The sequence below is a fragment of the Astyanax mexicanus genome, chromosome 17 (assembly GCF_023375975.1).
Source record: "Astyanax mexicanus isolate ESR-SI-001 chromosome 17, AstMex3_surface, whole genome shotgun sequence".
Taxonomy (NCBI): Eukaryota; Metazoa; Chordata; class Actinopteri; order Characiformes; family Acestrorhamphidae; genus Astyanax; species Astyanax mexicanus.
In genome coordinates, this window is record NC_064424.1 from 17469566 (window position 1) to 17487407 (window position 17842).

General features: G+C 38.9%; 1 protein-coding gene across 5 annotated transcripts in view; it reads left to right on the top strand.

Annotated features, from left to right (window-relative positions):
* The first annotated feature begins 355 nt into the window (after positions 1 to 355).
* dbn1 (drebrin 1) overlaps positions 356 to 17842 on the top strand; it is a 102933-nt gene continuing 85446 nt past the window's right edge. For 3 of the 5 annotated variants that reach the window (XM_007244429.4, XM_049466191.1, XM_007244431.4), the window contains exon 1: positions 356 to 583. In XM_007244429.4, the coding sequence (XP_007244491.3) occupies positions 501 to 583 (83 nt within the window). In that variant the 5' untranslated portion in view covers positions 356 to 500. The remainder of the gene's footprint in view (positions 584 to 17842) is intronic. The other 2 variants (XM_049466193.1, XM_049466192.1) reach the window with 2 other exon arrangements.

Below are 17842 nucleotides of genomic sequence, written 5' to 3' on the forward strand. Positions count from 1 at the left end.
TGTATAGCCAGTGTAAGAGAGTCAATCTTGAAAGTGGAAGTGTGAAAGTCCATAATGTGCTGCTCTAAAGAATGACGATTGGAAGGAAACCATCCTTCTTTATTCTGTGGAGTGGATGTAGGCAGTCCAATTCCTGATGCCATAAAATCATAGAGGATTTATTAAGCTCTTAAGCGCCTTATCTCTGAGACATGCCGAGTGAGTGTGACTGGCAAAAACCCTGTCCTCTGATTTTGTGCTGACGGTGCCGCACTGATTTTTTTTTTTGCACACTGGCCATTGAATATTTGGCACTAGGACCACGCAGTGAGAGAGAGAGAGAGAGAGAGAGAGAGGCGCAGCAGCAGCAGCAGCAGCACCGTCTCTTTGTTCCAGCCCCAGTCTCTCCCTCTCTCTCCACCTCCTCCTCCTCCTCCTCCAGCAGCAGCAGCAGCTCTCTCTTCTCTACACTCTTCCCATCTCGCTGCTTCACTGGCCTGGATGACTGCAGGAGCAGCGACATGGCTGTGAATCTCAGCAAGAACAGACTGGCCCTGCTCACGGCTTACCAGGATGTTATCGACGAGTCCACGGCCACTGACTGGTAAGACCTCCGCTCTCCTCTTCGCTTTGTTTGTTTGTTTATTTTTTCTGTTTGGACTAAAATCTTCCACGGGATGAGGAGGCTCTGGTGTGGCCGTGCTGCTGCTGCTGCTGCTGATGGATGGGTGGACGGATGGATTAACGTTTTCATGTTCATGTGTTTGTGCAGCAGCATCTTTATACGGAACGATCACTCCAGCTTAATCTACAAGCGTTAACTAGGTTAACACGTGTCTGCCTGATTTTGATGGGAGTGTGAAGATGGCTGAATATCATAGTTACATTTAAGCTAGCTGGAGCTATGTAGCTAGCTAGAGCTGTAAGCTATAGGTTAGGTTAACTTACTGGGGTTACAAGGTTCTATTACTATTAGTCGTGATAACTAGCTAACTAGTTGTAAGTTTTGTTGCTGAAATGGTAACTTAGTTAACCTCTCTAGCTAGCGTTAGTTAACTAGCTTAACTAACGTTAGCTAACTAGGTTAGTTAGGTCCAGAAACTGTGCTGGATAGTGATTCGTGAATTGGACATTTTTTATTACAATAAAAAGCTTTAGCTAGTTACCTAGCTAGTTATTATCTATTATCTTATCTAGCTAGCTAATTAGTGAATCTAACTAGGTTTGTGAATGTTTTCATTGCAGATAGTCTAACTAGCTAACTAATCTATAATTACTTACTAGCGCTATGTAAGGTAACGTTAATTAACTAACTAACTAACTAACTAGATAGATCCAGAAACTGCGCTAGATAGAGTGATTCGTGAATTAGACTAGTTTCAGTAACGTATGTAAGGTTTAATCAGGATTTCTTGCAGCTGTGTGTCCAGTTAATTTAATAATAAAAAGCTTTTTAAAAGCAGGTTTAACTAGTTAGCTATTTTTTTTTATCTAACTAGGGTTGTGAATGTTTCCACTGCAGATTGTCTTAACTAGCTAAGCTAACTAAATTAACTTGTTAACTAACTGTATGTCTATTTACATTAAATGTATGTCTAGTTAAATTAAAAATAGAAGGTTTTAGTTAGTTACCTTGTTAGTGTTTATGTAACTAATTAGTAAATCTAACGAGGTATGTGGATGTTTCCACTGCAGATAGTCTAACTAGCTAACTAACCTAGTTAACTAACTAACGTTACTTAACAACCACAAGTTAGTTCAGCTAGATATAGAAAGGTTTCAATGTTTGTTGTAGTTGTATGTCTAGTTACAAAAAAAATTAAAAGCTTTAGCTAGCCAGCTTAACTAGCAAGTTAACTTGTCTAGCTAATTAGTGAATCTAGCTAACTAGGTTTGTGGATGTTTCCACTGCAGACTCCAGTTGTATTCAAAATTTTAAAGCTTTAGCTAGCTAGCTAGGTTAGGGTTAGTTAACTGACGCTAGTTCTTATCTAGTTAACTAACTTAGCTAGCTAGGTTAGCTAGCCTGCTAAAATGCAGATCAAGACCAGTAGAAAAAAAAACACATACTTAATGTTGGTTGGCTATCTCCTTAGGTTAACTAGCTCTTAGCAGGGTTGACATACCTTAGTTAGCGTTAACTAATTAACGTTAAATAACTAACCTAGCTAGCTGAGCTAGCTAGCTACCAATAGATCCCCCAAAACCATTCCTACCACTGCAACTGGTACTTTTTTAAGCTTAAATCTCTCTCAAACAGGTTACAGACCTGCTCACACAAAAAGCTCACAGTAATAATGCACTCCGTGGCTGGAACGTTAGATAGACTACTTAGCTCTAGCTATAAAACGTTAGTGCCCGAGGATCCGTTGTGTCCCGGACCAGGGAGGAGAGAGAGATGGGCGAGGCCAGAAGTGCCAGACTGACAGACATCTCTTTTATTGTCGGCTCCTCTTCTCCTCCTTCGCCTACTTTCCTCCTCCAGTCTCCAGCATAGAGCTGTGCTCCTCCGTTAGCTGTAGCTCTGTAACGGTTCACCTGCTGCAGTTCTTCTAGCTATAGCTATAACTACTCACAAACACAATTCGCTGCATTTTTCTCCCCTCGCCGCTGTGTAGATCTCTTTAGCTGTCTCTGCTATCTATCCTTCAGCGCTGCTGCCCGTCTGAGTCCGGTTTCGTTTCTCTTTTCTTTGTGTGGAGGTGGAGTAGCCTGTTCTCGGTCTGTAGAGAGAGCGAGACTGTAGCTTTAGCTGTCGAGCACATGTTCAACTGCAGGTTAGCTAGATAGGTTAGCTAGATAGGTTAGCTAACGTTAGGTTAACCTAGCTTTGTGTTGCCATTTTTTTCTCTTACAGAATAGAAGCAACAAAAACTGACCACAATTAGCTTATGAGATGCTAATTAACATTTATTTCATAGCAGGAGATGTCATATTATTAACACACCGCAATCACAAACCTGTTTGTTTTTGATATAGTTATATTAATTCTAAGATTTTTCCTCACATAAGAAGTACACATAACCTGAGCATACTATAATCACTTTATGAGCTACAACAGTTGTTAATGTCAATGAAGTATAGGCTATACAGTCTATAGCTACCAGAGGTGGGCCATTTATTTCCCTATGTTGATTTTCTGTCTTTAAAAAATGCAATAAATGTAATAGTTACATGGTTTTGATAAGCTGACATAATGAAAACACCATTACTATATTATTATTTAATCCACATTTGTATTTACTGTGTATATACTGAAAACCTGCGTTGGATTCACTTAATACAAAGTACTATTTGAGTTTGCTTTGGGCTTAAAACAAATGCTGGTTATATTTTAAAATGTAGTTGTGCAAAGGGCTGGTTATCAAAATCCAACTGGCTGGATGTGGCCCTCAGGCTGTAGAATGCCCAGGTCTGTTCAATAGAGTTTTCCAAGCTAAGACTCATAATAAGTCATTCAAAATTGGTGTTATTTTTTGAGTAAACAATAATTTATCAAACACACACCTTATGTTTTGCCCACTACTGTATACTAGATGCAAGTGTCAAGCTTGTGTAAAGCAGCGGCAATCTTTTCCATTGGTATAGGTGACAGTTGTGTAAAAGATTGTGAAAGAATTTGTCCGATAGCCTTTTTTAGAGGTCATTTTAGACATTCTAAAATGCTGAACCTCAAGCTCTTATGGAAAATGAATCTCTACTGATCTTCCAGAACTGTCTGGTCCATTTGCTCTCCCAGATGTTTGGCGGAGGTCATCAGGTCATCAGGTTGCGGAGATTGTAGCTCTCATTAGGTCACATAAGTGTCACCATAAAAAAAGATCAACAATGATTCTGCTGAAAGCAAACTTTTTTAATTCTCTACATTCTGCTTGTTTTAAAGACACTCCTGTCAACATTTTATAATCGTGTAATTTTGCAAAATGTAAGGATGAAAACCCTACTGCAGCTTTTGAACCATCTAGGGGCTCAAAGTATGTGCTCTTGCACCCCGCCCCCTTATTAAAGGTAGCTAAATAAAAAAAATGGCTCCTTAACCATTTTGAGTTGTCATCGGACCACTCCATGTTTGCTTGTTTATCTGATTACTGTTCCGGTTAGACCGATATTGCGCAGTGCCCCAGGCCTTGCCCCCATTACTCACACTTGAAGTGAGGTGAACAAAGACGAATCTTTCAGCCGTGGTTGACCCTGTAAACAACTGTCCTCCCCATCTAAATCACCCTTGAACTCAGGCCCAAAGAATGTGTCTGCCCTATATCAAACCCACACTGTTTCTCTCAGAGGCTCACGCAGCTTTCTCAGCAGTACCGCCAACACCACACTGGTCTCAATTTGACTGTAAGTGAGCCTCAGTGTATGCATTTAAATGCACATATTTGACCTTCTTCTTGATGAATGCGTCTGACTGCCTTTGCCAGATTTGAGTCTCATTTTCTCTGTTCTTCTGCCTGGCATCCGTCCTGCTCAGTGCTACGCTATGCACCCCAACCTCCCCAGCACACACATACGCACTCGTCAATAAGCCCCCACGGCCGTGAAACCTGAATACAAAGCAAGCTCTGTGCTGCAAGCTGCAGTCAAACCCCACTCAGAGCTGTCCACTGCACACAACACCACCTGAACAATGCCCACCACCTAAAGGTGTACTTCAAAGGTAGGCACACAAAAACAGCCCTCCCTGGATTATTTTGTCTAAGCTGAGTGAGGAGGAGGAGCTCATGAAGGCATCTGATGATGACATTAATGTGTGTTCTGCAGGTGGCTCAAACAGAGGACAGTCTGTATTGTGTAAAGGGAATTTGATCGGTTTAATAGTATGCCTTAGGAAAGAGTGAGTTATTAAAGAAAGGTAATGCAGAACATCAAAGTTATTAAATATCAAACAGGCAGAGGCATTGTATACTTTTGCTGTGCTGCTGCGGTGCTGAGGGCTAAGCATACATTTGACCTTGCTACCTTTTGTGGAAAATGTTGGATGTAGATAAATGTCTCCTGTGGGCATGCAGAATGACTCTGGAATCAGATTGATGCTGGCAGATGACACGCCAAACGTTTCCCTCTTAACCTGTACTCCACAAAAATGTCCAGCTCATATAAATAATCGCAATTCTCTTAGCAATTCGCATGGGTGGCGGGTGGCTGGATTCAACTGGTGCTGTGGGTCATCCTATTATTACACCCTGTTTTTAAATTCTGAACCCAAAGTCTTATCTGAAAAAATGCAATATGTTTTGCAGTATGCTCAGAACTGGCATCTGGTGTGTTTGCATTCCCAGATGTGTGATGGACATTGTCAGGATGAATTGGACACTGTTTGTTCTCCATTTTGCTTGTTTAGACATGGCGCCTAATCACAGTAGCCTGTTATCAAATGTTTATTTGCATAACTGTTGAGAATGGAAACTTATTTTGCATTTTTTTGTCTGTTAAACTTTTGCATTTATCATTGTATTTGCACCTAACATTGGCAATCTGGCTTTTGTCTAAATATACAGAATATATCCTTAGTATGTATCCTTAGTCTCAAAGATACTGTATATTGATGAAGATCTTAAATGTTCAGCAAGCATAAAACAGAATGTACTGTATACCACCATCCTGTGAAAGACAGGAACATTACACTTACACATCACACTTAATCAGTTTGCCAAGTAGGCCAAAGCAGTCTTGTAGCTATATAAATACGTTTCACAACTGTGTAAAACTGTCAATTTTGAAAGAGTACATGGACATGACAAGAAATGTCATGGTGAAACCTATTTAATGAATACTCTTAAGCACATATCAGTCACTATATGAAGGGTTTTGGTTTCACCATTGCGTCTCAGTCCCACGCATGAAACCAGAAGATGTGAGTGGAGCAGACAAACCGAGACTGCAATAAGCATCTTTTTTTGCAAACCTTCTCTGAAAGAACGGATCATTTCTTCCTTTGGAGCCAAGCTAGAAAGCAGATGGGCTCCAGCCTTTGTACTTTTTTGCCTTGGTTTTCCGAGCAGCAGCACAAACAGAGCTGGAGAAATTTCAGAGTGTGCGCACAGAGGCCCTGGAGACACCTCTCCTGTTTTCATTCGGCTGCCAAGAAACATCCGAGAAACCACCGAGAGAACCGGGAATTCTGGGGTCACGTGGTGTGCCAGTCTCTGAGCTGAGTGTGTAACCATTTTGTAAAGATTTCTGTGTAAGAGGCCAAACCATGAAATCACCTGGGGGAGTTTTACCAGAGTCCATGGGTCTGATGCCTGCGTTCTTGCTGGATCAGGTCACTGTCTTAATCATGTTCAGCCTTTCGCCATTTGTCATGAATAATGACTGCTGCTATATCATTGTGAGAGGGAGAATAAAAAATGCCATGCTTTTGGAATGTGTAGTCTTAAATTTCAGCACATGACTGACATTTACACCAACCAACTGCCTTGGGAGGGGCAAAAAGAGCCATCAGCCACCACCAGTCATGATGGCAGTGTATTATAAGAGGAAAAATGATGATTTGAAGTAGTGTAACTGATAAAAGTGCATGCTGTTATCCTTTTTCAGACTAGCGCTTTGTGTGGATAAATGGTACATTGCTCTTCTCATAGACTCAAGGCCGTCTGTGAAAAAGACAGCTGATTCACTAGATAGTGTAGCTGTCTGCTCTTCTCTATCTATATAACCTGTAGTCTATAGCTGATTCTATAGACCTGATTGAAGAAAGTCATTGACTGACTCTTGAACTTTGGCAGTACTGAGGCGTAAACACGTCCGATTCCCTGTTTCGATAAGATCCGGACTGTAATGTCTTTGTAAACAGGCTTGAGTGGCATATGTGTTCACTTTTTTCAGTGCTGTTTTGCAGCTGCTAGCACTCAATAAATGCTTCATTTGTTTTCTTGAAAGCCCCCTTTTTTACGTTTGATAAATTTTGTAACAGTAGAGCTTGCATATATTGACTTGCCCTGACAAGCTTTTCCAAAATGAATGGACTTTGGACTACAACATTTTCATTTTTATTCTGGCTGTGTCTCAAAATCTTAATTTTTTTAAAAGGCACAACTCCATGTGCAACTAAAAGCACTCTGTCTGACAAGTCTAATGGAGGAAAGGAAGATGTTGAAAGAACTGGATGCTCTTCTGGGAGTTTGCTGAGGTGCATAATAGCTGCATACACTCTTCCCTGCACTTGAAAAAGTGCTGCGTAACCAGAGCTGAGAGAGGATCATGGACTGTGAAGATTCTATGGAGCTCTGAGTGGCTCAGCAGATGTTCACACTGAAAGCAAATCAGATTTGATTCTCAAATCAGATTCATTGAGATGACTGTGTTATTTGCAAGTGATCAGATTTATGTGTCTAGACATCACAAACGAATCTGCTGTGGTTATGAGGACATCAGTTACTAACCTTTGGTGCTCTTCTTGGACCCCTGCACTTCCCTCACTCTAAATTTAATGAGGTTGTTATTTTGCACATTGTGAGTGGTGCAAAAGATGCACTAAAATGTGATTTTAAGTGATCAGAGAGTCCAGTCTAAGACATATTTCAACAAATCTCCAATGTGTGTGTTTTTTATTTATACATTTTGACTGTTTTTGACTTGTTAGGCCATTAAAATCTGGAAACAGTATGCCAACATAGCCTAAGATGCTTGCTCCAGGATTTGGAACCATTGAGTGGTGTTGGTGAGAACTGCAAAACGTTCTGGAATGTTTTACCCAGTCATACAAGTGTTTTTAAAGGAATGTTTATGAAAAGTCAAACCAAGCTGAGTTATCCCTCTCAAGTGGGATTCCTAGCGGGCTTCTCATGCCTGGGTGGGTTAGAACATCTGGCAGTGCCCTCCTCTACTGACACTCTCTGACACGACTCTCTGATGGTGATTAGGCACCTCCCTAACATCTGGCTGGAATGATAGGCCACCATGTGGCCATGCTAGTCTGTTGGGTAGGTAATGACTCCACTAATAGGCCCTTGTGGGTTTAAAACCTGCTTGTTGATGCAGGTGAAAATGCTCCCTGATTGCCTTTGAGCATTTTTGATGTATCCCTCAGCTAGCGATAAACAGTATCTTCAAATTTGCCGCCCTTTGATAAGTTAGCTCAGACTTGTGATAAAGTAAGTATATTTCATATCTGTCCAGGTTTATCGCTTTGTGTCAGATGTTTGCAGGTCTGGTCTAAGCTCTTAAACATCCTTAAAAGGAGCAGGGTGTTCCATAGAAAAGGCTGAGACAAAAAGACAGAATGTTTCTTAAGGAATGTTTCATCTACTGGGGTCTTCCAGAGGTCTGTTGTGCTTACGTGTTCTTCACAAACTCTCCACAAAAAGTTCTGGAGGCTCCAACCACGTTCTGTCCTTCTGCTACTTCCCTTCAGGAAACACTCTAGCTAAAATAAGTTTCCCCCAGGTGCCAGCTCTTGACATCCTCCTCCTCAGACAGTTCTTTGTGTCTTTTCACCAGGCCCTTCCATTCATTCTCTATCATGTTAGACACACTTATCTCACAATGAAAGGAAGGCCACTGTGTAGCAAGCTCTGTTTCTTCAAGCAGTCAGTTTATTTTCTGGCCAGACTAGCATTTGCAGTTTGAGGAAGACCATTCTTAACACATAAAATCACATCTAAATCTATAAACATTTTTTTCTTAAATTAAATCAAGCTATGAAAAAATGAGAAGTGAATGCTGTTATCTAAACAAAAATCTGGAAATATAAAAGAAATGCTTCTCAAAAAAATTGAGAATAAATCTGAAAATGCTAAAAAAATGCATCTGACAATAACAAAAATATGTTAGTATATAAAAAATGACTCAAAATAGTAACTTAAAAATAATATTAGTATAAAGTAATAACAGTATCTCTCAAATGGTGACATAGTACCTCAAAATTACTACGTAGTACCACAAAGTAATAACTCAGTACCTTCAAATAATATTTTGCCACTTACTATCTCAAAGTAATGGCTTAATATCTTAAAATAATTACACAGTATCTCAACAATATAGTACCTCAAACTAATAACATGATATATCACAAATAATAATCTACCACTTATTAAAATCTCAAAATAATGGCATTGTATCTGGCAAAATGTCAAAATAATGACTTATCTTATATAATGACTTACTACATGGTATTTTAAAGTAGTGGCATGGCATCTCAATGTAATAACGGACTGTATCTCAAAATAAAATCTGGGAACATAGTATCTCAATGTAATAACTCTTAATAATGTAATAATGTATCCACTTAATAATATAATGACAGTAATAAAGTAATAACATATTATCTTAAAGTATCTCAATATAGTATCTTAAAGTAATCAAATTAAGGACTTAGTATCTTAAAATACTTCCTACTGTCTCAAAATAGTGACAGTATCTCCAAATAATGACAGTACTTCAAAATAGTATCAACTTTAGGCATAAACAACCATTATCAATGAAGGAACCTATGCTTGCCTATGACCATCTATGATTGTGTTGATTACTCATTACTCACACTCTTTCCATTTTCATATATTTACTGTTGTTCATTCAGGTAATTCATCTTGCATCAAATGTTCGGATATTTTCCCCCACACCTTCCATCAGTGACTGCAGTCTCGATTGTGCAGACGGCTCTCATCAGGGCTTTCAGTTTAACCCCTCGGAGCAGTTTGGGACACTGCCCAGACTGATTGCAGCAATTACTGCAGTGTTTATTTGCTGTAAATGTTAGTCTGCCTGTTATTCAGTGTTGTGCGCGTTAAACATATTGCAGATGAAGGTAGATGCTGTATTACAAAAATCTGTTCAACCTATTTCTTGATTTCAAAATGCCTATATATATGATGTAAAAGGGTGCAGAATACTTGCCTCAGCCTTTGGGTGTGGAAAAATGATGAATGTCCTCACTAGACTGCAGTTCTTTCCCAGAATATGATATTTAAGGCTGAAAGTCTACTTGGCATGTCGGTAAATAAAATTTGTGTGGAGAAATGTCTTCTAATCCCTTTTGAAAATTAGTATTTATATCCTCCAGTACGAGTGGCAGGAACCAGACTCCTATTTGTGGATAAGACTCAGGGATTTATGGGAAATGATTTGCTTAGTGTGGGTGTTGGTTGAAAGCACAGAGCTTTCAGAAAGAGGGGAGGGGTAGTGAACTGAGAATCCAAAAGTCATCAGGAGAAACCATTTATCTTGGAGGATGAATTCATGGTTTGTAGATTAAACGAGTAATGGAAGGAGCTTTCCACTGTCTGATATTTTACTTTATTGCCTTTCATATAGTTTAAGCTATATATAAATCCAGTGTACATTAGGAGTGCTGTGGTAACTGGTTTTGAGCTATACCATATTTTGTATCCCACCTGTGCATGCACGTCTCTTTCTACCTTGGCCTCCTCTTAGTCTTAGTAGCTGGCAACCCATTCAAACAAACATAGTGGGCAAACGCATTCATATATATACACTGATATACATATCAGAGAAAAAAGGGACACTAATTTTACCTCAATCCTCATAAAAATAAAAATTCAATCAGCAGTATGGGATTGCTTTGGATACCCCTAAACGAATGCAAGGTTTATAGGACTATAAAACAAACAACAGTGAGTAATACAGCTTGGAACAACAGTTATCATTACAGCTAAAATGCTCCAGGGCCAGCTGATAGCATTGCGGCTGATTTTCATTAACAATGCCTTAAAAAGGCTGGATGCTGTGCCTATTAGCATCACGGCTTTAACCTGGCTAAAGCCATGCTGTTTGCATTGAAGCTAACCTGCTATTCTAGGCTTTATAACACAGTTTCACAAAAGCCTACGTTGGTGATATACATGCCCAAGCAAACAGTAAGACTTACTATATATATATACATATATAACCAATACATGCTCTTGACTGGTCAGCAACTATAAGGGGTGGGCGATATGGCTCTAAAATAATATCACGACATTTCAGGGTATTTTTTAGCGATAACGATATACTTGGCGAAAACTAAAATAATTCATTCATTTCAGGAATATAGTATAATAGTATAACAGTAAATTCATAATGTGGCAAAATAAATAGTATAGCATAAAATAATATAATGCAGCAAATAATATTGCAGAATATTTAGTGCATGCATATAAACTGCAAACTAAAACAATTATACAATAAATACACCGAAAGCTTCACAGTTAATAATAGACTACTTTTAAGACAGAACAGCCCTATTATCACGATATGGATTTTTAATATCATGATATTTCTGTGTCACAATATATTGTATACGATATAATATTGCCCACCCCTAGCAACTATCAGAGAGAAATCCAGCTGAGAATTGTATAATTGTAATTGTAAAATAGCATCATACTATAATATTTTCTGAGATGGTTACCATTTCGTGAAAATCTCATACAATTTAAACCATACTGTACATGCAATCCTTTGGCATTTTTATCATGCTGTTAGTTTGGTTTCAGCTTCACACAGCGTTCAGACATCTTCAGCTGGAAGATGGCTCCATTGTCTCAGGTCACCACTAAAAGCCTCTGTTGTCAGGCCCAGTTAGTGTTGTACTGCGAGCTGCAGTTGGTGTGCTAGGTTATCTGCGGTACGTCTCTGTGGGTGGATGGCAGCGTAGCAGCAAGGCCTCTGCACTCCTATGAAGTCCATCTGGCTGCCTGCGCAGCCTCGTTCTCATCCGGAATAACACCATTCGCTCTGATTAATTCTCAGCCCAAGGACTAAAGGAGTTTGCTGTCAGCCAATGCAGGGGGATTAAGAGATGAGTATTTACACTCAAAACTGACTGTCCTGCCACCATGTCTCCCTCACAGGACCCATAGTCTACATTTTCCTTTTATTTTAATTTTTCTTTAAGGCCCACTTAGAATGTTGTACTGTTTTAGACACAAAAAGTATACTTCATATATATAATGTATAGAATATATATCATATAAATAATTCATTGTTATTAGAACAAGCAGATTTTTTTATTATGCCTTAAACACAAATAAAGATTCTTGGTTCTGATCGGATGAAACACTCCAGAGAAGTACAGTATGAGTGGGCGGAGCTAAACTGAAGCAGGCTGAATAGGTGGAGATACAGTATATAAAAATGAGTATGTTATCATGAAGTAATGTCATATTTTTGCAATACTGTATTAATTCTCAAAGAGAATATTAATTAATAGTGTGTGCCATGTCTTTTTCTACAGTCAAATCGTTATGTTTTTTGATGTATATTTCAGTATTCTGTCTGAAACTTTATTTATACTAAATAAATCTTTAACATTTATTTTGTTGTAGCAGTATATTCTGCAAATTATTTGTCAGAAATCTCAATCATTTTACTTACAATATGTCAATATATTGCAATATATTAAATCATAACTAGGCAATACACCGCTATAGTTTACATATTATATAAAAAAGGTTTAAACTTCCAAACTGAGAATTTTTGGTTTTTGATAATAGCATTTTTTTCTGATGGTTATTTATTTATTATATTATTTTTTAAAGATTTAACAGGGGTCATGGATATGGTTTCTGATGTAGCTAAAAAGAAACGGTATTCTGGCTTTAATAACATCTTATTTTATCTCATGCTGGATTAAAATAGGATGATGTGTTTGTGCATTTTGGTCTGTTTGTGTGTGGAAACATACTAAACAGGCTAATGTTTACACTTTACTGCCAAATTAACAGAGTACAGACTGTGCTAACTTACCCCAGAGAGAACAGTATGGAACTAGATGGAACAAACTAATTTGTGCAACTTGAATTAAAAGAAGACATAATTATACTTATGGTTTTGTATTTTTTTGGTCCCTATTGTTCTGTATTTGTAGCGAACCGTAAGGCTCAAACCGCAGTGCAAACCAAAGTGGAGTCATTTGATGAGCACAAATTTTCTATAAAAAATTCTGCCACACAATTTGGGTAAAACATGGTGCTAATTAATACTGAAGCAAATTTCCTTGTTTTTTAGTGAATACTTTATATAACATAATGAATTGGACTAATTCTGACTGAAGCATTTATCATTTCATTCACTTACTGTGGGTTGTTCATCAATTATGACAATCAAGGCCCTTTTGGATTCTCTTAGGAGAGAAGTGGAACCATTTTCTCATCAATTTGAGCACTTGTTGCAAGAGTATGTAATTTGTGTTCGAAACACGCCTCACAGCAAACGTACCAGCACCTCAGAAGCACACAGTTTTCAGAAGAGCACCTTAAATAGTGTAGACTTATCTTTTTTTACATGGATTATATTGGATCTTATCTTTTAGTTTGACACACTGAAACAGACTTGTTGTCTCTGATTCCATCTGAAGGCACAGTTTGTCTCACACATGATTTAGCATGGATATGCTCAGATGAATAGAAGATCTGGCTGATCCAGCCTGAAGGCTGCAGAATTAGAATGGGTTCATTGGTACACTTATATCTGTGCCACTCAGTGATTCAGGCAGGCACTACTTGTTGGCATTGATTCGCCATGCATAGTCACACTTGGTAGCACACCATACTTGGTATCTTATCAGCTCCTCTGCTGCCGTACTCTGAATTTTAGTGGCTTAGAGTTTTAGTGGCTAGACGTTTAACCCTTTCAGGCACGCAGAGAATTCATTTCAAAGTGTCAGAGTTGATTTGAAATGAGAAACAATTAAACAGAATCAGCCCAAATAGCCAAAATCACTCAGACCAAATCTGGGCTGAGGACTACATACCACATGGCCTAATACAATGTCGGTCAGATTCTGGCCCATGTCCGGGCCAGGTAATACGGAATTAATGTTTGTGATGCACATACATGCAAATCCAATCTTAGAATATGTAAACACAACAGTGTGGAAAGTCATTTTAATAGATTTGATTTTAGAAAAACAAATATGATTACAATCACATTTTAATCCACCTCCAAATGCTATTTGGGTCCAATTTGCAATAGTCCAGACTATAATAATCCAGTCTGCAAATAAGATATGCCAAAAAATGTATTTGAACTGTCAATATGAAAAGCAAAAATGTTTTTAAAGATATCCTGAGTAGAGATGTGCCATATCGTATCGAACATTTTTGAATATTGTGAACGATATTATACCCTGAAATATCGTGCCATATCACCCACCCCTAATTATTTCATCAGGGTACAACTTTTTGCTGTTTTTAGCAACAAAAAAAAGATCTACTACAGACAGATTATATCTATCCATTATCATTTATTTTACTTTAATACAGGAAATATGGAGATATTTGGAATGCATTGGATTGCCATTCTGTTACAAATCTGATAAAAGTCTTGTATTTTTTAATATCTCAGTAATATCATATCGTATGCAATAATAAAAAAATATATATATTTTGTTGCAGTAGTGTATTCTTGAAATAATGTTTTTAATTTTGTGTTTTGTCATATCATCAAGAGTATTGTTATCATGAAAATACCATGAAATATCATGATATTATTTTAGGGCCATATCGCCCACCCCTAATGTTAAGGATACTTAAAAGGACTAAGCTGCACAGCTCCCTGAGTTTTGATTGTGAGACTCAAGTGTCTGGGTCCGGGTGGTTTATCAGAACGTCCAGATCCAACAGCTCCCGTATTCCACCACCTTGGCTTTGATCCAGTGTAAGGGCATCAAATTAAGGTAGCTAGTAATTAATCATTAATGCAGTTCATGACCCTGGACAATCTCTGATTCAGAACTGTACTTCAAGGTGTTAAGACGATGAAGGTTGGGGTGAAAGACGTTATTATCAGGGCTTACTTTTCTGCCCGTGGCTATTTCTCCTCATCCCTCCTCAATCCTGACTGCTCTGAGGCTAGTTTGTGAGGGGGAGGGAGATTGGCTAGCCCCCAGCTTGGAGCGGAGCGAGTGTATGTGTGTGTACAAGGGAAAACGTTTGATGTCCAGCTGCATTTCAAATAGGCTCAGTGGAGGCCATTGATCCAGAGAGCTGTAGAGCTGTAAAGCAAGACAGCAGCGATTTAAACGCACCAAGCAGAATGTAAATGTGATAGCGGTACAGGAAAGCTACCACACAAGCGTGAATATGCATGAATATTCAAATGCCCCAGTTAGGTTAAGCTGGGAGTTTTTTTTTTTGTTTTTTTTTTGCTAACAGTGAGAAAATGGACACTGATGAAGTCCTGGGGCAGGAGTGTCTCGAATGGATAATCGTTTCCAACGGTTTATCATAAACGTAATTATTCCATTTCGAATCAGTCCTGTCACGAAAATAGCCTCATCACTAATAGCTCATCAGGCCATGTTAAAAATGGTTAGTGAGCTTTGATAGATGTAATCTCTGTTTTGGCTCTACGGATCTGAGCAGGTTTTTGATGCCGCGTGATGATGTCTCCGTGTTTCAGTAGTATTTATCTTGTCACTTGCTTTGGCTCACTACCAGCTGCATGCAAATGTTCCAAATTACATTACGTCCAGGGGTCACTTCTCGTTCAGCTGAGGAGAAGAGAAGATGGAAATTGCAGCTGGTTGGGATGTGTCTGGAGGGATCCAGCTCTTCTGAGATTTGGTGGAAAACCAGAAAAAATGTAACTTGACTACCAACACACAGCTCATCATTTGAATGAAAAAGACACATCATACTACTCTATTTTTCACACTATAAGGCACACTTAAATCCTTAATTTTCCCCAAAATTGTCAGTACTTCTTATTAGTACTTCGTACTTCGTACTTTTACTTGGCTAACCGCCTTGATGAAAATCTGGAAATCTAATCTTACTGTAAATAAACAAGCACTTTACTCACCCAAATACACAGTTTGTAGGAGAGAAATCTGTGTAGATTAACATCCAGTGCACGTTAGACTTTAAAAGAATGTTTTTTTATTACAGTTTTGTTTACTTAGCTTAATTTAACTTAGGATACAAGTATGCAAATGCATTATTAACAGCAAATGGACAAATCTGATTGCTTTGTTCAGTAAATACAATGGTGCTTCAACTGTCTTTCCACTGCAGTGCACAATTCCCTGCTGTCTTCTGCCTTTCCTTATCACATAAGTGAACCACTAGTGTATCTTTAAAACTAGCCAGAGGAAAAATGCAGCACTAAATGATGTGCACACGCTACGCTTACATTATTTCTTTGCCGTATTAGCCTCATAGCTTTATAGCCTCGTAGTGCTTCATTTAAGAAGCAAACTTAGCTCATCGACTAAATTTGTGGTAAAGGGAACATTGTGTAAATTACATTTTTCACCAAAGTGTTCCTTTGAGTCTCAAGTCTTTTATGTTTAGAAAAAGAGAGAATATTACAGAACTGCACGCATGGTAAGCTGTGTCAATTGAAGTAGTTAAAAGCAAAATAATGTTAACGGGATCGATTACAGGTTCTTTTAAAGGGGGAGAATGGCTCCAGGGCAGCAGGGCCTCTGCAGTAGCCGGTCGATTCTGGACGCGTCTCTATTTCTGGCCTCAGTCCTAAGTGCAGTTTATGGAGAAAATGCATCAGGAAATGTTGGAGAGCTGAACTCAACAATGGTACAGTGGATTTGACCTTTGAAGGTCAGACGTACAGTACAAACGTACAGTATGTTGAGTCTTCTGTAACTACAGAAATCCCTAAGTGTTTTTATTTTTTTAATTAAGTACGTAGGATACAGTGCTAAGTAGAAGAGGTGTGTCTTGATCCTTCTGAATATATAGGCTACGTTCTAGAGCCTAGTCCAGACCATGGTAAAACTTTCCTTTGAAGACTCCTTTTCTGTAGTCTATTGGTCACGCATGCAAAGCAGTGTAGGGTGCTTTGTGGTAGTGTGGCCAGAAAGACCCTACCTCTAGCAGCTTTGGCACAAAAATCGTGCTTTTTAATTTCTTACCAAATAACCTATATTAATTAAAATATAACATTTTAAAACAAATTAAAGTTCTGCTCATGAGCCTCATTCACTTGTTTTTGTCATTCATATTAGATGTGTGCAGAAAACTGAGGGTAACCAAGAGCTAGGAAGGATACATCAGTTGAGTCCTTTTTTTAAACTTCTATAGCAGCCAAGGCCTAGACTTTGAAACAAAGTTCAATAGGACAGTCCCATCACTTTGGAAAACCCTTCAAAGTGGTAGCGGCCAAGGAATGCAGCCTACCTCGGCTGCATCCTAAGTTTTAGAACACAGCTCGGTGAGATTATCCTAAGAAGACTTCTTCCCGGTAGCCACATTTTTGTAGTGCTGTTTTTCTTTTTCCTGAATGCCGCAAAGGATACATCAGTTGTGTCCTCCAATTATTGCCTACCTCGGCTTTGAGACGCAGCTATAGTGTGTCTTCCTCATTTTATGCTGTCATAGTGGAGGGGTGGATGCTTAACCTCCCCCCTCCCTCCAGAAAGGAATTAGTAAAGGAGAAAGATTTCGAAAATTAGACTGTATAAGAGCTTGATAGGGAGAAGGAGAATTAAAGATATAGAAAATATGCGAAAGAGAGAGAGAGAGAGAGAGAGAGAGAGTTCTGAAAGGCAGGCAGCATGAGGTGCTGTTAGGCCAAGCTGCAGTTTGCTGATGTAAGCATGCTGTAGAAGCACAGGCCCATGGAGGAGGGAGCTTCTGGCGGGTGCATTTGGGGATCGGCAGCTAAGCTCTTTTAACAGGCTGTTTAGGCATTCTGGGTAGTCAGTTCTCTGATCCATCCTTTCTGCCTGGATTCAAAGATGACCGTGCCCGGACATTTTAGTCAACCGGCCTTTGTGCTCCCTCCCTATTTTACACTGCCCTTGTTTTTACTGTCTCTTGTAAAGGGTGTAGTGCCTAAACCCCCAGAGGAGCATAACATCATCGGTGGTGTTGCTTTGTCCCACGTTTTCGAAAGTCTTACTGAATAGCTTTTTAGAAAAGGGAGATGAGGGGAAAAATACAAACTGCACCGGGCCTCG